This window comes from Triplophysa dalaica, chromosome 20 (assembly GCF_015846415.1).
Source record: "Triplophysa dalaica isolate WHDGS20190420 chromosome 20, ASM1584641v1, whole genome shotgun sequence".
NCBI lineage: Eukaryota > Metazoa > Chordata > Actinopteri > Cypriniformes > Nemacheilidae > Triplophysa > Triplophysa dalaica.
In genome coordinates, this window is record NC_079561.1 from 10595922 (window position 1) to 10622621 (window position 26700).

At 38.0% G+C, this 26700-nt stretch overlaps 2 protein-coding genes across 4 annotated transcripts in view; one reads left to right on the forward strand and one right to left on the reverse strand.

Annotated features, from left to right (window-relative positions):
* Positions 1–556: 556 nt before the first annotated feature.
* Positions 557–8534, forward strand: si:ch211-220i18.4 (SRSF protein kinase 3). Of its 3 annotated transcripts, none has more exons than XM_056733074.1 (12): positions 557–694; positions 1700–1803; positions 2304–2412; positions 2498–2585; positions 2656–2743; positions 2831–2937; positions 4746–4932; positions 5721–5794; positions 5876–5983; positions 6604–6673; positions 7153–7245; positions 7354–8534. In XM_056733074.1, the coding sequence occupies exons 1-12, from the start codon at positions 657–659 to the stop codon at positions 7536–7538; spliced, it is 1251 nt and encodes a 416-aa protein (XP_056589052.1). In that variant the 5' UTR covers positions 557–656; the 3' UTR covers positions 7539–8534. The 3 variants fall into 3 exon arrangements, 2 of the variants coding, with proteins under 2 accessions (XP_056589052.1, XP_056589053.1); XM_056733075.1 differs by having other exon boundaries at positions 4746–4914; XR_008904832.1 differs by lacking the exon at positions 7354–8534 and having other exon boundaries at positions 6252–6673; positions 7153–7230.
* Positions 8535–8694: 160 nt separating this feature from the next.
* Positions 8695–26700, reverse strand: part of plxnb1a (plexin b1a) — a 72614-nt gene continuing 54608 nt past the window's right edge. The window contains exons 12-38 of the mRNA XM_056733995.1: positions 26395–26529; positions 24252–24374; positions 23898–23991; positions 23595–23761; positions 20814–20965; positions 20465–20570; positions 20050–20186; positions 19638–19814; positions 19164–19362; positions 18833–19075; positions 17922–18098; positions 17695–17843; positions 17515–17615; positions 17219–17436; positions 16962–17140; positions 16561–16627; positions 15817–15963; positions 15565–15730; positions 15371–15474; positions 15210–15294; positions 14447–14619; positions 14199–14359; positions 13971–14118; positions 13785–13849; positions 13619–13694; positions 13462–13536; positions 8695–11134 (exon numbers count right to left, since the gene is read on the reverse strand). Of these exons, the coding sequence (XP_056589973.1) occupies positions 11030–11134; positions 13462–13536; positions 13619–13694; positions 13785–13849; positions 13971–14118; positions 14199–14359; positions 14447–14619; positions 15210–15294; positions 15371–15474; positions 15565–15730; positions 15817–15963; positions 16561–16627; positions 16962–17140; positions 17219–17436; positions 17515–17615; positions 17695–17843; positions 17922–18098; positions 18833–19075; positions 19164–19362; positions 19638–19814; positions 20050–20186; positions 20465–20570; positions 20814–20965; positions 23595–23761; positions 23898–23991; positions 24252–24374; positions 26395–26529 (3729 nt within the window). The 3' untranslated portion in view covers positions 8695–11029. The remainder of the gene's footprint in view (positions 11135–13461; positions 13537–13618; positions 13695–13784; positions 13850–13970; positions 14119–14198; positions 14360–14446; positions 14620–15209; positions 15295–15370; positions 15475–15564; positions 15731–15816; positions 15964–16560; positions 16628–16961; positions 17141–17218; positions 17437–17514; positions 17616–17694; positions 17844–17921; positions 18099–18832; positions 19076–19163; positions 19363–19637; positions 19815–20049; positions 20187–20464; positions 20571–20813; positions 20966–23594; positions 23762–23897; positions 23992–24251; positions 24375–26394; positions 26530–26700) is intronic.

The window sequence follows — 26700 nt, forward strand, 5'->3', positions numbered from 1 at the left end:
TACTAAATAATCATGGCTTTACAGTGACAAGTCACATGAGCAGACCAGACTGTATCACTGTGTCATAATAATGTGTGTCAACCACAGACAGCTACTGTCTTGTCTGTCTCTTTCTATCTGACTGGTGTTTATTTTTACACACTGTTTTTAAAGACAATGCAGACCAACCCGAAACCCAAACTGAATGACACGTGATGATATCTATTTATAGACCGTGATACCATGTTTGAGTTTAACATTCCATTCCAAATACTGCAGAATAGTTTCTGCCCTAAATACAGTAACAGACACACCCATTTTTATTTTCAATTCATTAAAAGTACTATTGCTCCATGTTGCTCTTTAAAATTTCTTGTGGTTTCTTTAATATTTGATGTTCATCAAATTCCTTTTCGTTCAAGAAAATATCGACCTATTTCTGTTTTTTAATGCGAGTAAAACTTATGCTTCAGTTAAAATGAGCAGCACACCTGTGGCCTCAGAATATCTCTCAAGAATATCTCTGTATGTGAAGAGGGCAGGGGTGGAGAGAGAGAAAGAGGGAGAGAGAGAGATGTAGAAAGTGAGGAGGCTGTTGAAGGTGGTTTAACGGAAACCTCATTCAGCATAAAGCCAAAAAAGGAGTATCTCAGCGGCTTTAGACTTTTGTTGAACTCATGCAAACAAACAAGGGATTTAAGACCAGCCTCAAATCGTGAGTATACAGCTAGCATGATATTTTTGAATTTATTTAGCATTTTTTTTACAGTAAAGATTGTTGTGTTCTTCTAGTTATTTAGTTTGTCATTTAGCTGAAACATTTTGTCTTGCATTATATGACTTTAGGTCCAACTTCATAAAGAAAATCTCTTTCATTTGCTCTGTATAATGATTATGTGGTCAGTTGTTATGCTATAAAAATCCTTTAAAAAACACCTTACATTGATCGTAAAACTCTTTTTTTTGAGCATTTGTACAGCGTAATAGCTATTGATGTGATTGGACATGACAATTGTATTTAATATTTTTTAAATAATAATGTCTTGCCATGATGAATGGAAACGAATAAAATAGAATATCCATATCTGAACCATATTATTCAACATTTTGGAATCAAATAACCCAACATAGGTTTATTCATTATTTAACAGTTGGGTTTGTCCGTTTTTTGATCCAGCCATGGGTTGTGTATTTTTGGAGTGGGGTAGTCACAATGACAGATTTTATTCACAATGAGCACAAAAATCGAGTTTTCTGTAAAATTAGCAAAGCTGAACAATACAAATTACTGTAAAGCAATTCAGTAGACTCAAGAAAGTACAGGCTCCTTGCATCATCAGTGGTTGGGACTTGATAAAAAGTGTGAGAAAATGCCCCTCATGATGCCCTCATACCTTGTGTGACGTTGGTGACAGACAGAAGGAGGGTGGAAATATTTCCATAGAGCTTGCTGTAGTGTCACGGTGTTAACTATCACAGCCGAGTGTGCTGAGATCTAAATGTGGTGTGGTTTTATCTGACCCTCACTGAGCTAAATGTGGCAGGATAGCGCTCTCTATCCAACTCTTCTGAAATTTTATGACCATCTAAGTATGTTTTTTGTCTGTTGTATGTAATCCATTTCATCCAAGTTGATAAAATATTTTTTTATAAAATTTTGCGACTATGTCTGTGTGAATATTCAGATATTACTTTGAGATGATAATGTATGTGTGGATAGGTCTCATGTAGTTATGGACTGTAGGCTGGAAACAGTAAGAAGTTATGAACATATTGAACCAGACTGCCCAGAAGAACATGAAGATCCAAAAGATTACTGCTACGGTGAGCCTGAAAATAACAGTACAGTCTTACAGAAGTTTTGCACATAAGCATAATAATGTAATGACAAATGATAAATGTTTTACGATGTGGCTGATTCATATGAATTCATAAAATCTTTATTGTGTGAAAACACTGTTATAAAACGGTAATTTTCCGGCAGTTTGGAAACCAGAAACACAAATCATATTATACCTGATGTGTACATTTGCTGTATATTTCTGTTATTTGTCACTTTTCACCGTATTTCAAAATGCATAAAAATAGTGTCAAATAAAACAGCATTCTGTAAAATTGCATGAGATCAGGCTCAATATCATCATGAATAAAAAGGTATCTTTAGAATCAAATGAGTCTAGATCAACATGAATCTTTTCCTTTTTCTTTACATATTCTACTGATAATTTGTGTTTTATGGGCAAGCACTACTCACATTTTCAGGGTGTTCATGGTGGTTGGTAGGGCTGATAATATTTTATCTCTTGTCTTTCTTTTCTTGCTAGGTGGGTATCACCCGGTCCAACAGGGAGAAGTATTTAACAAAAGATACAAAGTTCTGTCAAAGCTGGGATGGGGTTATTTTTCAACCGTTTGGCTCTGTATTGACCTCAGGTGCTTTAGTATGCTATATGTTGGTTTAAATATTACCCGTGTGTGTGTTTATATTGATTTTATGTTTATGTTCACGGTTGGACAGGTCAGGCAGGCATGTGGCAGTGAAGGTGTTAAAAAGCGGCGCTGGGTTTACTCAGGCCGGTCAAGATGAACTGAAATTACTGCGCTGTGTGAGTCCTTTATTCCTGTTTCTCTGCCTCTTTATGTGTTTGTCTCGACATTATTTGCCTTTTTGTTCAGGCCAGTGGACCCACAGCCCGCAACCCGCTTAAAGAACATATAGTGCAGTTACTGGATGAGTTTAAGATAGCTGGAGTGAACGGGATTCGTATCCTTTCATACATTGATCCATTCAGCTAAATAACGGATAAATGAAGAAAAATCCTTCATTATTTGAGTCTGAACTATGGAGCAGATATTTGTTTGGTGTTGGAGTTGCTGGGTCCAGACCTGCGCTGCTGGCAGATGTGTTTTGGTAATCCGGGTCTCTCTCTCACCTGTGTCAAACGTGTCGTCACTGAGGTGAGTCGTGCACTAGTGTCCATTCATGCAACTGGTTCCTAAAACCAGCCTAACTTTATTTAACCCATGTGATTGAATACCAGGGATGGGCATAAATACATGTAAATGTATTTAAAATACAAATACAAAATACTGAGTGGAAAAGTGTATTTAAATACAAATACAAAATACTGTGTGGAAAAATGTATTTAAATACAAATACAGTATTTTGTATTTTGAAAATACTCAAAATACATGTGAAATTGGTGATTCAGTGCAGGTACCCCTATTAGGCTGAAATCTTTCTGGGCCTATTCTAAATGCCAAAAGCATGATGTGTTTAACTGCTAAGAAACTTTCGTTTTCATTTTATTTACCGCTTCCCTTCCCCTGCCCGGTAGGAAATACGCATCTACAAAAAAAGACACTTTATAAATGTTTTTATTTTATTATGTTTTATCACCATCATAACTTCGAACTCAGTAACAAAAATAGAAATTTTGTCTAAAATAAAAAATAAATAAAATTAGAATTTGTCATTATTCGCCCAAAGTTGTTTTTTTTCTACTGAAAGATAAAGATTTTGTGTTGTGTATCATTCATCAGTGTCATCACAGATGCACACAATCAATACACTAAACTGATGGAGATTATTTTGTTTAATACAATCGTTAATTAAAAGAAAATAATGCATTTAAAAATGTATAAGACAGTATTTTTCAATTTAGTGTTTAATGTTATCATATATTGATATGTTTTGTTATAATGTCACAATTTGAAGTTAACTGGGTTTTACTGAGGGTTTAAGAAGTGTACTCAAAACCTTTTTCACATAATGACCTAAAAATGACCCAAAATCTAATCAATTTATATGTGAAGAAATCCATTAATCACGAGAGGAGTGTTTCACAAATTATTCGGCAAACAAATGACTTTCTCTCATCGCTCCTTTTTGATGATTTGGAGAAGAATTTATCAGAGTCGCTGCCCGTCGTTGCACAGATTTATACAACGGAGAGGACGTCAAGCATAAAAGCCTCGTCGGTTTAATGAGGAGTGCGCGCAGTAAACAGTTTCGCGGAGTATTTATGTGAATTGTAAAGTATAAACAAGGCTTCAACTGCAGAAAACTACAAGACAAAGCGGCAACTGTGCGCTTATTCCAACGCTTACCGCGTCACACGTGACTCTCCGTCTCGGAGTGCACAAAAAGTGAGAATTAGAATTTCCTTTCCTTTTAATAACAAATCACAATTATTCATTCACACTTGTTTCTTTTTCCACTCTCATGTTCCAATTATTCCTGCCCACTAAAAGGTAAACATAAATATTTACTTACCCCAATAGCTCTATAAACTATTTAAAAAAAGTTAAATCAATTTATATAATCGCTACGAATCTACGACATGTTGATGTTGTCATGACATCACCCATACCTAACACGCAGTAACGTTAATATTTTAAACACAAATAAAATTGACCATGAAATCCTCACATTATTCTAGAAAAGTCGCAGATCCAATGCTGGGTTGTATCTACAGCTGAAGCTCACGTGCATGAATGTTAGGGAAGGGCGTGTCTGGCCTGAATTATGTTGGTTGATGCACGAAAACCCCCTAATAAAAAGGTTGACTGGCTCAAAGTATTTTGAGTATTTTGAAAATACAAAAATACTCATCTTAAATGTATTTAAATACAAATTACATTAGATTTTTCCAAAGGCTTTAAAATACAAAATACAAAATACTATTTTGTATTTCAAATACGTATTTTAAATACATGTATTTGAAATACTGCCCATCCCTGTTGAATACCTTTATCTCTCTCAGGTGCTTGAAGGTCTGGATTATCTTCACACCCACTGTAAAATAATTCACACAGACATCAAGCCTGAGAACATACTGCTGTGTCTTGCGCCCCAAGCCCCGCCTCATTCTGCAGCGGGCGCTCTGGGGACTTACTCCTCAAGCCTTAAAGAGACGACGATGGAGGATCCTGGTAAGAAATTCATCAAAAGTGAGTTGTATCATTTATGTGAAAAGCTGTTGTCTTTTTTCATTATGTCATGATAATTCACTCACCCACTTGTCACCTGTGTGTTTATCTTCTGTTGAAAACAACTTTAGGATTATGAGGAAAGTTTTCTACGGGGCTGTAGGTTAAGATCCCAATTCAAACGTCACCTGCCGATGAATAAGCCGAAACGATTAGTGATTTTCAAAGAAAACCAAAATACATATACGGCTTGCCCTGCCTCCAGGATGCACGTACATGGCGTTCCGTATTACGCAATCAGATAGGAATGGTTACACGTAGATTTCAAAAGATTTAAACATCCCTAATATCAACAAAAAACTCACCATTTTAAACAATAGTCTGGCACATAGACATATAACATGTCATTAAACATCCCAGAACTTTTCATTGGTCTTCTGCTTACGTCACGTGTGCCACTTCCAATGTCCTGGACGCGCATCATGGAGGGACTCCAAGGCAGTGCAAGCCATTATTTATGATTAAAAAGTATATCATTTTTTATTTATTAGAAAATGACTGATCGTTTCGCTAGGGGACACCCTTATTCATCGGCTGGTGTCGTGTAGAGCCGTTAAAGCTGCAATAAAACTAATGTTGGCCTTAACCAACCCCCCATTGAAGTCCATTTTATGGATAAGAACCCTGGAGCTTTCCACATAAGCCTCAATTTGTTTTCCTCAGAAGAACACACGGACGGCTTGTATGACATGTGGGTGAGTGAATTATCATGAAATTTTAATTTTATAGTGAACTGCTCCTTTAAACAGGAGCATCTGTAAATCCTGGAACTTTGGACAACACCAGAGTGAAAATCGCAGACCTCGGTAGCTCATGTTGGACGGTGAGATACAAGTGGAAGTGAGATTAACATTTTTTGTAGCCCCTGTCTTTTCTAAAGACATTCTTGATCCTTTTGCTGCAGTACAAACATTTTTGTCAAGAGATCCAGACCAGACAGTATCGCTCACTAGAGGTTCTTCTAGGTTCGGAGTATGGACCTCCAGCAGACATCTGGAGTGTGGCCTGCTTGGTAAGTCTGATAGCATTTAAAAATGTAATAGGAATTAGATTTTTAAATGGTTGATCAGAACTGTTTAGCACAACTGTTAAACCTGTAGATATGTATGAGTGAGTAGGTGGCACATTTGAGTGCTCCAGATGCGTTGGCTTGTCCGCCATCTCCGATGGGTCAACCTTTAAGTTGCTTTCGTGACTCACAATAAAAATCAAAGAGTTTTCCAAGATTTAAATTCTTGGAGAAATGGGCTAAACTTTCAAACATGACTTTGTTGTTGCAGGAATTGCATATTTTTGTAGGCAAACCTGAAAACAAGTTAGCAATTTATCACTTCCAGCTCCATCGTCTTGATTCTTTTGAGTATTTTGAATTTCTTAAATGCCTGAAGTAAGGTCAGTGGTTATCAAACGCAGCAAATATTACGCCATAAAACACACCAGTAATACACGTATAATACACTCATGATTTTTTTATGCTTTAACATGTTGACTGTTCCAAAATGGTGGACGACTTGCATGTAGTGACCCTTAGAGCAGCAGTTAACAAGGCATCTATGTATATATATCTATAGTTCAACCTATGAAATAAATGAATTTGATCTAGATGTATTTTAATGTTCTTTTTTGCCACAGGCATTCGAGCTTGTTACAGGTGATTCCTTATTTGAACCCAAAAAAGGGGATAATTTCACCTTGGAAGAAGGTAAGCCATTATGCTTAAAGTCCCGGTGAAATAAAAAATTACAATGCCTATTTTTTCATGAAATATTGCAGCATTTATTGTAAATATTTTATCAATGTGGGTCTTTCTCTTTTTTAAATCGTGTGCCCTCATAATCTTTAGTTAAAATCTGAAAATGCACTTCCTTCCTGTAATGACTACCCATCTCAAATGATGTATGTTAGACGGCTTGGGCGGAGCATCCGTTAACTCCTCCCCTTCAACTGTCAGTCTGCTGCCAGTTCCATTTCAATATTCCAACGGCTGTATTCTAGATCCAATCAAATCGCAGGGAAAGACGAAAGCCCACTATTTTTCTCATTGGAAAGTCCATTTCACTCAGAAATGCATCAAAATACAGAAGTAAAAACGATCGCAACTTCCTCTTCACGGGGACTTTAACTTTGGGATTAGAACAGAAAGTGAAGACCTGAGGTGTTGACACCTGCTATCCTTTGTAGATCACCTCGCTCATGTAATTGAGCTTCTGGGGAATATTCCAGCATCAGTGGCTCTGTCTGGAAAATTCTCCTTTGAATATTTTGACCGCAAGGGTGAGTAGAATATCAAAACCATATTAAATCAATGGCATCCTATGACATAAGTAAATGTGTTATTCATTCACAAAAAAAACGAATACACCCACATTATTTCTTTTACAGGCGAGTTGCTGCGGATTTCTGCCCTTCGCCCGTGGGGTCTGTACGATGTGCTTGTAGAGAAATATCAGTTTCTTCTCAGGGAGGCGTTACTTTTTTCTGATTTCCTGTTACAAATGTTGGACTTTATACCGGAGCGGAGAGCCACAGCAGCTCAGTGTCTCAAGCATCCTTGGCTCAAACTCTAACCATACATTCCTCTTTGACAAATATACTGTATGTACTGTACTGTACTGTGGTGCTGTTTTAGCCTTTGCTTTGGCTTTAAACTTGAAATTGCATTATGCAGTATATGTAGTCCATCAGTTACAGTGTTTCTCTGTGTATAAGAGACTAAAGGTCAGTTCTTTTTATGTTCGTTGTATTTGTGAGTTTTAAGGATATTTTGCTTTGTAATGTAGGAGATCATTTTGATCATTTGAACGGATTACTGCACAGGATTAAATCATTTGATTTTGTTATCAATAGTCACATAGAGAATTCGCTTGTTTTAGTGATGTGGCTGTTTGTGATGCTTGACATTTCATTATATACCTTTTTGTATAAAGGAAATATCTCCCATTAAATTTAATTCAGTCAAATAAATTTTTGTAGTACTTTTAAAAAAAATGAAAGGCAAAAGAAATATAAGTTAAATATTATTATATAAAAATGGGGGATCGCAGAAAACAGCCCTGAAAGAATTAAAGGGATACTACAACCAAAAATTCTGTCATCATTTACTCACCTTCGAGTTGTTCTAAATCTGTATAAATGTCTTAGTTCTGATTAACACATAGAAAGATATTTGAAAGAATGCTTAAAACCAGACAGATTTTGCCCCCGTTGACTACCATAGTAGGAAAAATCACAATGGTAGTCAAAGTGTCCCAGAACGGTTTGCTATCCTACATTTATCAAAATGTCTGTCACGAGCAAGGCAGGACGAGAGCCGTGAGGGAATGACGCGGGGCCGGTGACGTGAGTGATAATGAGCGTCAGCTGCATGTTGCACCGTCTCCGCATCTCTCACGGAGGAAATTGGAAGTATAAAAGGACGAGCGGCAGAGTATACCACGAGAGAGGACCGAGCCCGGACATGTTAAAGTTTGTATTAATGTTCTTGGAGCCGGCAGTTGACCGTGAGGTGGCTTTTACTTCAGTGTTATTGTTTGTTTATTTTGATTAAAGTTTTTTTAAATGTTCGCCGGTTATTGCCTCCTTTCTTCCTTGTTAGTGAACCTTGCTACAGTTACATTAGTTAATGCCGTTGAATGTTAATATTATGCATGAATCATCTGCCATATTTCTCCTCTTCCACAAAGAAACAAAGTCATGGGAGTCTAAATAATGACAGAATATCAATTTTTAAGTCATCTATCCCTTTAATGCACAGATTTAACCATTCTGTTGAACAGTTTCTTACAGAACAGCTGATACAAATCGACATTTGCCGCAGTCTTAGTGTTTAAGAAACATTTATGACGGCACATTTTATTTACAGAAATGTGTGGAAATGAACGGCTAAAAAGAGCAAGTTAGAGATAAAACAATGTACAATATAGCTTCAAACAGCAGGCATGTCCCGTGCAAGACAAAATCATCAGTTGTGTATCATACGAACAAAACAGCCAGCACAACAGTGAACTCCAGCAAAAAAACGACATCCGCACGAATCCCAGATCGAACCAAACTTCTAGCACAAAAAATGCAGAAAATAAAACGAATTTTTAATTTGGAGGGGGTTTAGAATTTGGTCTGTACATCAATCTGCCGTCAGCAGCCAATTGAGCATAAATTAAATAAATAAATATATAGAAATCAAACGTGTAAGCAATGCTCAGTGTAACAGGTCTGGCAGCAGCTGCGTTTAGGTTACACGGGTCTGTAACAAAACTCAGTGTTCACGAAACGTTAAAACACAGATAGATTATAATAGATCACTAAAAATAAAACCGCTGTATGATCATAAATGCAAAAACTGCTGAACAAAACATGTGACTCCAATGACAGTCGTTGTGTTTTGGTAGCTGGGAGCTAATTTGCAGTGTATAAACTTGATAAATATCAGACTTGGACCAGAAAGACACCTGCTATCAAACATCTTTCAAAATAAAGCAACCATCTTAAAGGGATAGTTCGCCCGAAAATGAAAAATCGATCATTTACACACCCTCAGATTGTTCCCAACCCGTCTACATTTATTTGTTCTACTGAACCCAAAGGAAGATATTTGGAAGAATTTCAGTTGACTCCCATAATATGTATTTTCCCTACTATGGCAGGTAACGGGGAATGACATTCTTCCAAATATCTTCAATTGTGTTTAGCAGAACAAAGACATTTATACATGTTTGAAACAATCTGAGGGTGAGTAATAATAACAGAATTTTCATTTACGGGTGAAGTATCCCTTTAAACGGGAACGGTTTGTGCTCACTAAAACAGGATCCTGTGATCTGTTTTATCCTATAAGTATTGTACATTTCCAGACAATAACCATTTGTGTAAAAGGCAATAAAAGAAGAATTTACTTGATCGTGACCATGTATGCATTTGGTAGTTGAACTTAATCTGTACCTAATAATCAAATCTCCAAAATATGTTAGTCATGATGCATAAAGCACAATAAAGTTGAAATAAAAAAACAAAAGAAAATTAAAAAAAAATTAATGAAAAGATGATCATGATCGCACATTAAAAAACAACTTCAGTCGTGTGCAGAGATGTACCGTTGATGTCTGTACCCAATAAAACAGCCAGGTAAACCTTTTTTACGGATGTAAGCCAACGAAACAGCAGAACAGCACACATTAACACTGAAGAAATCAACCGTTAAAGACTATGTAAAATGTACATCCGGTGCACGTTACATGGCAACCTATTTACCTAAATCAAGTGTGTTAATCGGGTTAACCTCCCATTTACATAATCTGCAATAAAACGTGACTTAAAAACAGGTTAACACGTGCCACATGCATGTGCCAACCGCTTCCTCTGTGAGTATCCATGCATGTTAATGTATATAACACTGTTATCTATGCCATATGACAGCAGCGCATAAGGCTCTGTAAGGGTGAGGTCCCTTAAACCAGTGTTTCTCACAAACAAAACAAAACAAAACAAAAATGTTCTGGATAAAAACAATGCATCCACCAGTCACAATTCAGAGCAGTTTTTAAAAGAGGAAAATATTGTCAATTCAGACGTCCTTTACAGTCCAACCTTCATTATTATAAGCTCTTATTATTAAGACATTGGGTGTGGCAATGCACCAGCCGGCAGTTTCGCAGTTCGTCTGTGTAAGACCTGTTTTTTTCGAACCCAAGAATAGCAACATTTTGAGCAAAATGCACGTGGGAAAAGCATATCAGACGCTTCTTTACACACTGGAAGCATCCCACCGAGAGGAACAGGAGACGTCTGTGGCGAACCTGGAACGTTTCGTGAATGCAATGAGCCAATGAGCGAAGAGAAACAACTCTACAGACCAGCAACAGTGTACGTATGTGCGACATCTACGACAGATCTACGAATGCTGTGTCTTTAGCGTCTAAGATGTGTCTCTGTGTTCTTCTCAGGATCCTTCAGCGCTCTGAAGTGCAGGAAGTGAGAGTTCATCGCTCCGGGCAGTGTCTCTGCTCTCTCATTGGCTTCGTCTCTCTTCCAGTCTTTTAAAGTGTTCGTCTAGGGTCACAGGTCAAAGGTCAGTGACTTTATTCTCAACAGCTGCGGCGATCTGTTGGAGTCTGTATCCCAGCTGCATCTTCTGAGCTGTGGAGTCCTCCTCTAATGCTGTGATGATCTGAAGAGAGATCAAAAATAAAGATTCATTGATTCATTCAAGTTGTGTTCACAAACTTCAGACATTGGGATAGACCATTGACTACACCAATACTACTATAGGAGAAAAAAGACTACTATGGAAGTCAACGGTGCCCCAGAACGGTTTAATTTCCCTCATTCTTTAAAATATATTCTTTTGTGTTCAACAGAACAAAGTCATTTATTCATGTTGGAACAAATGTTACATTTTTGGGTGAACTGTCACTTTAAGAATATGCAGAACATTAAGTTCAACTGATGAATATGAATAATGCTAACACTACACTAATGTTATATTTGTTAAAATTGTTACATTTGTTAATATTAATGCCAATGTATTAACTATCACAAACTAACAATGAACAATACTTTTACAACATGTATTCATCTTACAAAAAATTGTGCTTCAACTGCATAGAATTCCTGTTGCTTGAAGTGCGTAAAGCCAAAAATTGCAAACAAAATGGTTGTTTTAGGAAGTATTTTTACTTAAATATCTGAATTTTATAAGTGTTGTTATGTTGGAAAATATTTTACTTGACTATATCAAAAAGCATATATCATATTTTTTATTCCACTTCATTTCATAAACAAATGTTTGTTTACCTTTTAACACTGAAGTATATTCAAATATACTTCTAAATTTACTAATTTATGTACATATTATTGTATTGAATTTGTTGTATTAAAGGTTTAAAATGTAAAAAAATTATTTATGAAATGAAGTAGAGTAAACTATACGCTTTTTAAGCTAGTATAGTAATATATACCAACGTAAAAACACACACAAAATACTACAGAAACTCGAGTAACAGTAAATATACTTCACAACTACGGCCGTAAAGAGAAATAAATTAAATCCTGACTCAAAAAAGGTCTAACAAACATCATTTTATAAATTGTATGGTGCCCCCCACCTTGTTTTTACTTCAGTGTGTCTATGGACCTTTTTCACGTTTCCGGTATAATGACAAATCGAGACCCCTCTCGAAATCAGTCCCCTTTAGGACCCCGTGTGATTCTGACCTACTAATGTGAACTCTTTTTGGCACCTGATTGCAATTCTCACAAAATGACATTGCAATTTATGTCGCTAGGACTTTGTTAAAATGACCACTATTGTCTTTTTCACTGAATGCTTTATATAATAGTACATAAATGAGGCTATGGGTGATGGCTTACTGTTTTAGTTAGTTACTATAATAAAACCATGGTAATTTTAAAATATTGTTCAGGAGATGTTGATCAAAAAATATTGGCGTATATGTCACATCAAGCTTATATGTTTTTCACAAACTTAAATTTTGACATGTTGTTTTGATGCGTTTATTTTAACCAGCGTTTTGAGCTTGCTATAAGCTATCAGTGTTATGGCTTGAAAAACCCTGTCCAGCATCAAACAAAGTTATCAAGAGTATAAAGTAGATGCCAACATGAAACGTGGGTTTTGTCAGGAGAGTAAATTGACATTCGGAAACAAAATAATGCGAGACATACCTATTTATTCTCATCTGCTCCAGTGAGTTTGTGATGACAGTGACAAATTAATAAGGACTTTAATCCAAAGATGTGCACATTTGTGGAAGTTTAGATATATTGACACAGGTTTACTTCATATTTCTCTATACAGACCCATCATTTTTGATTAAATTATGTGACATGATGAGTTCAGCATGTTTCTTATGCTGCTTTCTCCTGGGTCCTAAAGTACACCCGATTTCTTACAACAAGCGCAGACATATGATTTGCTGAATTGAGTGTAAATGTGAAAATCTGATAAACTCACTTAAGGTTGTTTTATCCGAATGAGGATCTTTAACCTCATGCCCCTAACGTGCCATGACTAATATTAATGTTATTTATTTGATATAAATCAAAGAAAAGTACATTTACTGATATACTCAACATTAAATTTGGTTTACATCATTGTTTACATCATTTTTCATGACACCGGGTTTCTCAGCAGCGGAATTCGTCATAGTTGGGTAAACATTAGCGGTGAATGGGAGGCTACCACAAATATATTTTTTGCATTTTCATTTGCTCAAATAGCAAAAGAAACACTCAACGATACTGTTTTCAGAAAACACCCTGACATTAGCGTTAACTATGTTTTGTAATTTGATCCAAAGTAATATAATACACAGTTTAGTGTTATAAACGTACAAACATAAAAAAAAGAGCGTTTAAACAACTTTGTAGGATTTACGATGCTGATGACCGTTCATCACAGGCTTGTGAAAAAGGTCCATTATCACCAGATAACTGAGCATCCATTCTTGTTTAAGCCTAGGCAACAAGTCTTACCTGATCATAGTATTTGTTGATATACTTGTATAACTCATGCAATGCCACCAGATGATTCACTTCACTTGAGTAGTTCTGCAAGACAAGCACAGTCGTGTGAACATGAATGCACAAACTTTAAAACTGATCTTAAATGCTGTATCCTGCAAACACTTACCCTGGACAGTTCAGCTAGAGCCGAATTCATCTCTTGGTCACTGACGGGGATGGTTTGTCTTATATCTGAATAATATCTAGTGAAACATAATCACCAAGGGCACGTGAGTACAATAATAATGTAATTACACATTAATAAAATGTATATTTTGAATATAAACGCTCACCTTTCCACCATTTGTTTGTAGCGTGGGATATCACGAGCATACAAAAGCTTATTGATTGGGGAATCCTGTATGTACAGGACATGAAACAAAAATAAAGCAAAATGTATTACCACCTGAACTTTTAACATACGACTGTATGGGTGATTATGACTGGCCGTCTCTTAAGTTTTATTCTGATTGGCTCACCCTGCCCAGCTTGTGGTCGGCGATTGTGCAGGAATCCATGAAGGTCTGAGCGATGACTGACAGCACAGCGTCGACATTATCAGAGGCGTGAACGTCAAAAATGAACGGAGGGTTCTTCAAAATATTGATCCAGAATCGCAGCGGCAAGCTATAAAATACAACCAAAATACAATAAGCTGTGAACCCAATGACCCAGAATGCTTTGCTCACACGCTTCAAAACTCCTACCTGTTTGTTTTCCATATGTGAATAGTCTCTGGGTCTGTAATGTTGTGCTGTGCGGCCTGGTCATCCAACAAATCGAAGAAGTATTTGACAGCCAGAGGAACCGGTCGACTGGTGCTCAAAATCACAGTGAACAAATCATCCACAAACTTCTGCAGTGTACCCTAAAAACACATTGAGAGAGAGATGCAGCGCTTGTGATTTGACATTAAGGGTGTGCGTTTAAAGTGGCGGTTAGTCTGTGTGCGTACCTTCACAGACAGCAGTCGCGTGAGGTAGATCTCAGGTATAGCCTTGGCTCGCTCACGGTCTTTATCTCTCATACTGCCCCGTCTGTGTTTGGGTAAATCTGACTCCTCGTTGGCCTTCACCAGGTGCCACTGTTTGACTCCTTCATCATCTCCATCGTCCAACATTGGAGTCTCTGAGAGAGAGAGAGAGAGAGAGAGAGAGAGAGAGAGAGAAGATAAACTGTTGGTCTGTTTTAGGGTTGGACTGTATGTTATTACTATGAAAAATCCGACTTGAGCGATAAATCCAAATTGAGCATTGTAGCCTGTTAACTGTCACCCGTCCCGTATACGGGACACCTAAGTTTGTGTCAATATTGTGCATGTAATTTCTAAACGAATGATATACAACCTATTTATCACTGGAAAGGTCTAAGACTCTAGAATACAGATTTCTTTAGTGTTTTTTTTCAAATAATTTATGTAGGGAGAGTAATTGATTCCTTTTTATAAAGAGTGTGCTTAGATTTTTGGTTATCCTTTTGCGACCCGTAATTTTTAATCAAAGAAAAACAAACAAAGAAAAGACAGAAATGCAATACAATATACATAACTATGTCTTCAGAGGTGTATAAAGACCTTACATATCGAAGCATTACATTTTTAATACTTTAGAATGAGCTATTTCTAACTGAAATAGTTAGTTGCAATTCGCAACCTCACCACTAGATGCTGCTAAATTTCATACACTAACTGAGGCTGAAACGCAGCTCACGGGACTCACTCTCTCCTGGTATGTAGTCATGGCTGTCGTGGTGGATTTGCTTGGACTGTCTGGACACCAGCGTCACTGTGGCACCATCAGGAACCTGCAGGGACAGAAAATGTGTAAATCAAAATCGCATTTTACGCCCAGAAGACCCTCAAAACAAAAGCTTGAAAGACCTTGTAGTGCTGTAAAGTGTTGAGACGTTTCCAAGACCCCTGAGTCACCGATGTCAAATCTTGATCCGACAGTATCAGGTGACCGGCCATTCCTGCTCTCCATTCTACAACACGCACACAAACGACAGACGTTAGTTTCTTCTCATGACTGCATCGAGGTCTTTAAGCATCAGATCCACTCTGTGAAATCTTACCCAGATGAACAGAGTCTGGAGCGGGTCTTTGGGAATATGTCGTCCCCTTGCACGTCTGTTCCAGGATCTTCTCCTTCACCTGAGTGATGGTGTCACAATCCAAAACTTTGGTGGGGACCGGTTGAGTCTCAGTGGTGCCTCCGCTGCTCAGCAGAACATTCAGAGTCTATGGAACAACATCGAAACATACAGTCATTAGTTGGACCAGGAAATTGTATTGTCACGATATGTCATCAGATGAGTCTCTCTTACCAGCGTGCGGTACTCTATGTCTTCTCGCAGGAGTCTGTTGTCGTTCAGCGTGTATTTAGCTTTGCCTGTAACGGCGTCCACAGGCCCTTTATCCACCTGATGCTTTATGGCTCTGAACAGCATGTAGAACGACTCGCCTGCCGTGTCCTGCCACGTAACAGATAAAACACCTCTAAATACAACACAATACGTGACACTGGACCACAGTCATAAATAGCACGGGTATATTTGTAGCAATAGCCAACAACACATTGTATGGGTCAAAATGATGCTTTTATTCCAAAAATCATTAGGACTTTAAGATCATGTTCCGTGAAGATTTCCTACCGTAAATATTTCGAAACCTTATTTTTTTGGAAAAGGGTGCAGCAAAATCACAAACATAAAAAACATGACTCGCTGCCGCTCGCTCTTTGGGAATTACCCACTCAAGTTTGGTACCTACGTAAAGCTTAGAATTTCAGCTTTCCTGTTCATCTACTCTCCACAACGTCATTACAGCCGTAAGCCAATAGAGAGCATGAAAACAAACCTGTTTCTTTTTAGCAACGACCTGCTACTGCTCTTCTGATAGACAACTTTTAAGCCCATTTTCTTATTATTTAGATTTTTTATGCCCTTTCAGACTTTTAAATAGTTGTATCTTGGCCAAATATTGTGGTATCCTCGCATCAATGAAAAGCTTATTTATTCAGCTTTCAGGTGATGTATAAATATGACATCCGAACCAAAGAAACCACTAACCCTGAGGAAAGAGTACAGGCAAATCGACATCCAGTTAGTCAACAGCTTCTCCACCACAGACTCGGTCCTGTTGAAAAGAGTCAATCCAGCTCAGAATCAATCATGTTAGCTAATGCATGAACATATATGCCCGGTTTCACAGACAAGGCTTAAGGCTAGTCCCAGACTAAAATGAATGTTTGACCTGTCTTTACTGAAAATAACTTGCCCTGACATATCTTCAAATATGGCCATTGTCTTTTCTCAAGATGCAAACCAGTAATGTTTTTTTGAGGCATTTTTCAAGTGCCTTTAATCTTTCACTAAGGTCTAGTCTTGGCTTAGGCTAAACCTTGTCTGTGAAACCGGGCCATAGAGCGACAGTAAGAAACGGACTACTCTGTGACATGATGTGTGCTGACCTGCGCAGCATGAGTTTGGGGTTTTTAGTGGTGTACTGCTCCACCAGGTGACTCAGTAAAGTTTTTAAGATGTCTGTGAAGTATTCCAGCTTGCCGTGTAGCGCCACCGTCAAGAGGGAGGCCACGTACGCCCTGTCCCTCGGAGAGAAGGTCCGCTGGGCTTCCAGAGTGTGAATGAACTGTACAGACATGCATAAACAGATGAGGACCTCGAAAAACGTCTTCACGGTACATTTTTCTTCTCCGGTGAAGCTCACCTTGGTGAGGAACAGTTTGCTGTTGAGAAGGTTGGAGAGCTGAACCAGGCCTTGCTCCACGGTGGCCCGGCGACAAGTCGGAACATCAAGATCCCTCCTCAGCGGTGAATCTCTGTGACCGGGGAAAAAGATCCTCTCGGAGTATCTACGATAGTCCAGAAACGGAATTCCAGATCCCATCAGATCGCTGGATACATCCATCATCTCCGTCATGAGATCTGCATTTAACGCACAAGCAAATTGCTTTAGACAAAATCCATAAATGTAATGTAAAAGTTTACGTGTCAGCGCCTGACCTGTGAATTCCTTTTTACAGCGGTCTCGGACACTCGTCTCCAAATTCTCCAGCTGGATCTGAACTTTCTTATAGTCCCGTAGCGCCTGTTTGCTTTTCCTCCTGTTCATTTTTTTAATTCATTACTTTACATACATTGTATGTCTAACATCAGAAAAATAACGTGTCTGTGTGAACTAACCGGTATATGAGGACGATAACCAGCACAATGAGAGCCACGATAGAGGCTCCCACCCCGACTCCCACCTGAGCCTCCAGAGGGAAAGTGGCCTGACCCTGAGAATCATACTGCAGCCGACCCAGAGAGAAGTTCAGATTGCCCATCCTCACCTAGTCACACATAAAACAGTTCTTTATTCACGAGAAACATCACAAATCATTGAGGGTTCAGAAGTAAGGTTGACATACAGTGAATTCTGGGAGCGCGTCATTCGTGTCTCGTTTTTTAGAAGCCGTCACTGGTGGCTGCAGTGCTGGAGGCTCACAGTACAAGTGATTCCTGGTTAAAGTCTTCACGGCGCATTCTCCATCCCCGATAAGAGCGACTACCTCTTCCTTAGACATGGCCAGGTCCAAGTTCTCCCCCTGGAGAAAAATAAAATCATGACAAATGTAAAGCTTTCCTTATTCTACACAGAAGTAAAAATTTTAAAAGTTCACAATTCCCTACTTTTTTATATTCGATACACGAGATAGTTTGTGAATGTAAATAACTCTTGCGTATTAAAGGGATACTTCATCCAAAAGTGACCAAACAGATCTTGCACCCCATTGACTCCCATAGTAGGAAGTACTTCAGTGGCACTTTAGACTACTATTGTATTTTTTCCTACTATGGGAGTCAATGGGGGGCAAAATCTGTTTGGTTATAAGCATTCTTCCAAATATCTTTCTCTGTGTTCACCAGAACAAATACATTTATACAGTCTTGGAACAACTCTAAGATAAATAAATTATGACAGAATTTTCATATTTGGGTGAAGTATCCCTTTAAAAGGACAGTTCACCCCAAAATGAAACTTCTTTGTTCTGCTAAACACAAAGAAAGATATTTGGAAGTAAGCAAGCAACCAAACAGATCTCATCCCCCATTAACTCCCATAGTATTAATTTTCCGTACTATGGCATAAATGGGAAATAAGATCTGTTTGGTTCCTGACCTTCTTCCAAATATCTTCCTTTGTGTTCATCAGAACAAAGACATTTGGAAGGTTTTGAACAATCTGAAGTTGAGTAAATGATGACAGAATGTTCGTTTTTGGGTGAACTGTCCCTTTAACACACAAATGAATAGAGATAAAAAAGAAGTGAACTCTGACCTCCACTGAAATGATGCTGCCAGGTTTCTGTCTGAAGGGTTTGCTGGTGTCAAGTTGATTGAGGTTGTGAAGAACAGGGTTCGGCTCATAACTGAAGGGCCCGCCGTTGACCGCCTCAAATTCAAAATGGAGGTTATCCAAGAGGAAATGGACGCTAACAGCGGCGCGCAGGGCCTCGGACCCCACCTCCGGAGTGGGACACAGGATTAGGCTAGAACTGTTAACCGTGCACCGCTCTTCAACCTGATCAACCACAAAACATGAAGACAGTTCGGAAGAAAGTTCATTTGCATATATTACTCAAGCAAAGACTCACTAGTGTGAACTCTACCTGTTTGACAACACAGAGGCTATCTTCACGGCAGTCTGGTTCCGGGACGATACGTCGTTTCCTTTTAAGAGGAGCGTATCGGGTGCTTCTTCTCTTCTTTTTCTGAGACATGGGCTCTATAGGGGTCAGGGTCACGCGGATACGAGGCTCCTGTACCACATCCAGATGCTGGCCGGACACTCGAATGATACGACCGCCACTAATGAACACACAGACGACACATATTGGAATTCAATTATTATTTCATCTGCTTATTTATCTGTATGTTGCTAAACACAAAATAAGATATTTGAAAGAATGTTGGGCAACACTGGACTCCATTGACTTCCATTGTACGAACACAAAACCACGGTGACATTTCTCAAAATATCTTCCTTTGTGTTTAGCAAAATAAAGCGGGTGACTAAATGTTGCAAGAATTGTCATTTTTTTAAAAACCTAATGCTGTAATGTCCTAAATATTACTTTCCCTACCTGAGGAAGCTTTTAGAAGGAACAGCATTGGTCACATTGGGGTCCGGTGTGTAATGATACATGACTTCCTGTAGATGGCGCTGTGCTTTACCAAACCACACTGTGACGGCGCTTTCTAGGGTCCTGTTATTCGCTCCGGTCACACATTCAACATGATCGTTGTGCTGCTCAGAGGAACTACACACAGACAGACTATATCACAACTCGATCATACATTACAATGTATTCTGTGCAATCACAAGTACATGACATCATTACATTTGTATGTGTAAGATCATTGTTTGCACTGATAAAGAAACATATTAAGCAGCAGACGGACAACACATAACAGGTGCGGTTGAGATGAAATCATAATAAAATTAAGCTGTGACTTCTGTCCGTCTGGAACGCAGTAGAGGACACAGTAACTCACATGTGACATGGGACTCCTCCAATCAGGACGCTGATCTCGCTGGGATGGCCCGTTTGAAGGTTTTGTCCTGTGATTGTGAGTGATGTGCCGCCCGACATTGGGCCTTTGAGAGGAGACACGCCCAATAACACCGGGTCCTTGAATTTAGAAACACAGAACACGTACAAACATGAAACAAAACAAGGGCTTATAGACAGAGCTTGAAACGCCAAAGAGATTCATCTATTCGCTCTTATTCAAGAACTGTTTTTCGTCCTTTTTGGCAAAATGTGGAATTCCCCTTGAACCACCTGTATTCTGCATTATGAAAAGACAGAAGCCAAAGCTCCTCGACTTTGTAAATATTAACCCCATTCCTTGCATTACATTCATTCTTGCTAAACCGTTTTATCCCTTTTTCGGGATTACTGGTTACCTGGTAACTGAAGCGCTGGGCAGACTGCCCGATTCCTCCGCCTTTAACCTCCACCGAGATGTGGCCGCTTCTCTCCCCTCCACTCGCCGTGGTCTCACAGATTATTCTAACAAACACACAGAGAGAGAGAGAGAGAGAGAGAGAGAGAGAAAGGGAGAGAGAGCTCTCATTAATCTGTGCAGCGGGTTAATACGCTTCACCACAACATGTAACAGAATTGCCTGAAGCCAATAATACAATATCATTAGTAAATGTTATAAACCGCAAACCCCAAGTCATAATGAGGGCTGTGTTCATACCAATACTGCTCTGATAATACTGTATAATACAATAATGAGGCTTCGTATACCTTGAGGAGACCTCGTATCTGTCGGGTATGACTGTGCACGGGACTCCTGCTACAGTCACAGAGTGCTGGATGTCCTCTGCTCTCTGACCCAGATTTGATCCAGAGACTGTGACCACTGTGCCGCCCTCCACCGGACCCGAAAGAGGCATAATCTGAAATGAAAACACAACATAGGACAATTTGAGAAACATAGGAGTGGATGAGATTGATCATTTGGGAATGTTACAAATATATTGTCAAGACGTGGAAACAAAAGGTTTCATTTCATCAGCATTTCTAGATGTATTGTGGTCATTCCAGTCCAGTGTCTTTTGAATTTCCACAAAATCAACCTCAGGAGTGACAAAGTCATCCAACAGCAATGTGAAAGACTGACAGCATGACAAGACACGAAAACCGTGATAAAAGTTCAGGTTATCACACAAAAAATACATTTTGAATTTTAACACGTGTACAAATATGAATGTTGTATTGCTTAAAAATGAATATGAACTTGTTTTCTTTGCAGTATTTGAGGTGTGAAGAAATACAGAGCATCTTTTCTGTTATTGTGACCTGTTTCTCCAGTTTCCATCTTCTGCAAATAAATGCAAATAGAAACCATATTTTATTTGAAATTTGGGAGAAATATTGTTAGTACTTCACATAATAAAACGAAAATGATCTATTTACCCTAAACAGATACCTAAAAATAGTAAATAAATAACATTTTTTCCACAGCTGTATTTGACTGTAAATGAAGGATAAACGGAAGCCTGTTATGAATATAGTGATACTTGTTGCATTAGCAACAACTATTACTTTTGCTTGCACTTATGACAACCCTGAGAATTAAACTTCAGTGTCAAATCCGTGACACGCTGTTGCTTTCTCAAGTAATATTGGAGAATTGTAAAGGAGAATGAAATAAAAAAGATCCTAGTCAGATTCAAAGATCCTGTGACTAAATTCGTAAAGCATTACGCAAAGGTCACGGGTTCGATGAAAAATGTATACCGCTTTGAATAAAAGCCTCTGCCAAATGCAAAAACGTAAAATGTAAATGTAATGCCTAAAGGGGGGGAATATGAACCAATGACCAGACAGAAACTAATGACCCAGAACACTGCTGCAACAGCATACAAATGCCCTGCTGACTTCTGCAGGGTCAAGTACTCGTTGTTTCTTCAAAAAATGTATATAATTAATTATATACACAGTTGTCGATTTGTTTATTTCAGAATCAGAATATATCAGAATAGTTTGCACAAGGCCACTGCGAACCGTTAATAACAGAAAAGCATGCAAAACTATCACAGGCTCCCAAGTTTAACAGAGAAAAGTTGATTCACTCAAGGCAAGGCAAAATTTAAAAAGTAAAATTTAAAGAGTACATAACATGAGGTCATGAAAATGACATTTTATGCAGTGTGTAATGTTGCCGTGTTTGAAAGTAAGCAGTCTGCCAAGTTGTAAATCCGAAGGTGAATGAATAACAAAATTAATTGCTTGGAAAAAGGGAGTCGACTCTGAATCATGCAAACAAGTCGTCCCAAGTGCGATTTTCGAACCGCAGTATTACGTCACTTAATTTAGTCCCCGCCTACGATTTACTAGGACTCACTCTTCTCCCCCAAACACTGTAGCTCCTGAGCCTCATTGGCGGTCGACCAATAACTAGACTAGACCATCTGAAATAATAGTGTTTTTACATCTTCTATGTACATAAACTTGTTGTTGGACACTCCACAAACCGAAGTAGGACCTTAAAAATGGCTAGTTATGTAAAATAAAGTATGTAGGATCACATGCAAAGTAATGTCTATTATGGAGAGAGAAGAGAAGTGGTTAAAAAAACAGGAACAGGCAAAGCCATTGACATTGAAGTAATCCAAACAAATTTAAACCTAATAAATGTCATCTGCATCACAATGATGTCTGTGAGAGAAATCATATATTTTAAGGTTATTTTGCAAAACTGAAATTGAAACACAAAGAAAACAAAACTGTCAATTGTAAACAAACAAATTAAACAAAGAAACAAAAGTTCTAGACTTAAATTTGGCAGCAAAATCTCATTAGTTTGTGTGTGTTATGACCCATTGTCATAGGCGTTGTCACCCTTTTCAATGATAAATGCCTTAAAGTGTCCATTTTTTAAGGTCCTACTTTGGTTTAAGGAGTGTCAAACAACAAATTTACGTACAGCTATTATTAGCGTACTTCTTGACTGACTCTCAAATGATTTGTTCGACAATTCATCTCTCTAATATCCTACCTTCTATCAGCCTGCTCTGATCTGAGTGGTCAGATGGTCTATTCTGCTCTGATTGGTCACAAATGGAACTTAGGCATGCATTACACCGAGTCACGCAAACCGGGAACTGAAATTAGAACGACAAACGACTCTTTCTCGTGATTTTGAGATATTCGTTCCCTTTTGGCTTTACAACTCGGCAACTTTACAAACTGCATGAAATTTCATTTCATTTCAAGGACATTGTAATAGTTACTCTTTAAAGATCAGGTTGTTCTTCACACAAAACTATCACACACCTCCAAAAGACTGCAGTCAGTTTTTTGTTTAAGATTTACTTCATATAAATCACCAAAGACAGTGCGAGCACTCTCTTAACTAGGTTCTTTAGCACATTTTGAGAGAAAAAGTCAGGCCTGGAATGACATATGTTTGAGTTAAAACCTTCATTTTAACTGTAAACCAATAAGGCCACATTAGACAGACCATCTAAACAGCAAATACAACAACACAAAACCAACAAGTCAATGCAGATAAATCCACACCGTGTGTATGTAAGGAGCAGGACAGGTGTGCTGGACTTGGTCTGAACAGGAGCTCTTGTAGACGCAGCTGGAGCGAGAGCCCTCACACCACACGCACCCGTACTGCTGATCGGCCGTGTGACATCGACTGCAGTCCGATCGACCCACAGAGCAGTTATAAAGCCGCACTGCAAAAACAAACACCGGAAGTGCTTCATTTCATTGTCTGTACACCCTATTTGAAGGCTTTAACTTAATATGAGGCTGAAATAAACCTGGCCACTGTGTAAAACAGGCCAAGAGAGTCATAAACATGTAACGTACCATTGAGATCTTCTGGGTAGTCAATCTGATAAGAGTCTCTCCTCCTAACTGAGATGGTGGACCTGTATTCATCCACTTCAGTGGAGTAGGAGTACTGTCAAACCAAAACATAATGATTATAATAGGTTCCTATAATGGGAGTCAATGTGGAAAAGATCTGTCTGGTTATAAGCATTCTTCCAAATATCTTTCTCTGTGTTCATCAGAACAAAGACATTTATACAGATTTAGAACAACTCGAAGGCGAGTAAATGATGACTGAATCCCTTTAAGCTGTATATCTCACATAGTATTCGGCAACTTCATTAAATAGATGCCATGTAAAACAAACGCATTCTGGCCATGCTAACAGACCTTGTGTAGCTGGCAGGTGATGAAGAAGAGGGATGCTTGAGTTTCATCAACTTCCACGAATGCGTCCACCACCACTGACTGGCCCTCGATCACCAACACACACTGGTAATCCAGATCTTTGTCCTTAAAGAACACACACGCACACTTTATTTGCATTCATGTTAATAATGCCTTACATGGCATAAGCGTGTGAGCCTGTGTGTGAAATCCAGACTTAAGTCATATACTCTAATGCTGTACTGTAATGTCAAAAATGGATAATGTGTGTTTGGGTCAGTCTCACGGAACCACAGAAACATCATAGCCGTAAAGATTTTGGATATTAAACGTATAGTTCAGTTACACAAGAAATGATCATAATAAGCACAATTGTTTTCTACCATGCAGGAAGCATCATTTTAACAGGAATTAATTATTTTATTGCTTTTTCTGCTGAAATTCTCATTATTGTAATGCGTCCAGTTTTGGCTCAGTGCATTTTGTAAGTAAAAAAGAATTGTTCTACAAGATAAAAATAATTGACAGAATATTCATCTATTAGAAAAGTGTCCATCACTGATGCTCTCATCCTCCATAACATTTTTCAAAGACACAATAGATATTTAGAAAGAGTTTGATTTTAAGTGAAAAAAACAATTGAAGTGGCTTACAAATGGCTTCCAGGTTCCAGGACCGATTACTACATTTTTCTAGTTAAAAGCTCTTTACATGACTTTTTCATTCTCATTATTGATCCAGGTAGTTTTCCGCATTTATTTTTTTAAATATATAATTTTCTATTCAAATATACTTCATTAATGTCCTGGTTTATATAGTTAATAAATAAAAAACTTTCCTTGGAATCATGGCTCGTATTATTTTAGTAAAACATGCTATGGAATTGACAATTTAAAAGATTATGGTAATGAGAATTTTTGTAGCTCTAAAAAAAATAAGTTTAAAATTGTGTTAAACTGTGAGTAAAAGTTTAGAAATTAATGGTTTAAACATGTCATACCTTGCATTTAATGAAAAAAGAAAACATTTATATACACGTGTTTTTCAAGTAAATCATGTTTGACAAGATTTTCTGAAACCAAGATTTCATGAGAATCACCCAACTGCTGTGAATTTGAGATTATATGATAGATTTTGTAATACAGCTCTCACATTTTTTTTTCGAATATGACAAACACTGACGTAAATGTTTCGTCAAAACCACCTTTTATTATTCCGCACACAAAAATATTGAAAGTTGGCTTCCTAATAATTTGATTCCTAATGATTTGCTAAATACTGCAATATACAAAATGCGATACGATAATACTTTAAGTTTGTATAATCAATTTAAATGATATTAAAATATACGGGAATTTTTTTTTCAGAATTCTTTGAAAACAAGTTAAATTCCCATATCTGTGAACTGCCATGTCTGTAGGTCTTTGCACATACAGTCTGAAATTTTCGTATGAATTTTTTCATATTTAAATTGTGAAAACGAATCTCAAAATGCTTGCTAGCAATGCGAAAAATGCAGAAAATTGAACCCAGTCCGAAAATATCGGAGACATATTTTCGGACTCGATGTGCAATGGCTTTTACTGTTGCAGTAAATTCAAACAGATTTATTCTAAAATTTCCAGTTATCATTTGTGTCATTTACAAAAAACGACTAAAAAGTTGGTAAAAATAAAGCTCTTTAACATAACAAACCCTAAAACATTATATTAGTTGACGCAGGTCACGTGTTGACTGTTAAAACAATAGGATTAACAGATGTCATATTGTAAAATAAGTTTTATCTCTACTATAAATATAGTATTTTATCCCAATCAGCCACGATGACATGGTTACACAATAATAAATATTTTCTCATTTTCTTCAACCAAATAACAAACATTGGTCTTATTCGGCTTGTGTACAGCACACTTTAATAACATCAGATTAAAATCACCAACTTCAAATCTGATTGGCTGGCCGCGTCAATGTTGAATGTTTTGTCAGTCTGCTATGACACCAAGTTGTGTTAACACATGTTACAAAGCTGTGTCCCCGATGTTTGCCATTTAGTCGCTTCCTGTATAAGTGGGCGGTTCATAAAACACATAACCTCTGGCTTTGTTAGACTACTCAAGCCCCAACAGGCCCCTGGATGCCACATTACCTCGTAGAGGTGCAGGTTACGGCCGGCTAAAGTGATCTTCCTCTCGACGTTGACAGGAAGCAGGGAACTGCCCTGGACGCTCTCCACACACGGGCAGGCGTGAGAACCTACACTTACTGGCAAACTCTCTTTTCCCTGATCACACACAGATAGACTTCATTTAAAACATATCACGACAGCACCCTGAACTTCACGCATGCAAAGCTGAACAAAACAGCTCAACACAAGTGTGTTAGACGAGTAAAAGCAACAAGCACGAAAATACAAACAGGGGAAAATAAACAAGAGCTAAATTAAATGATTCAA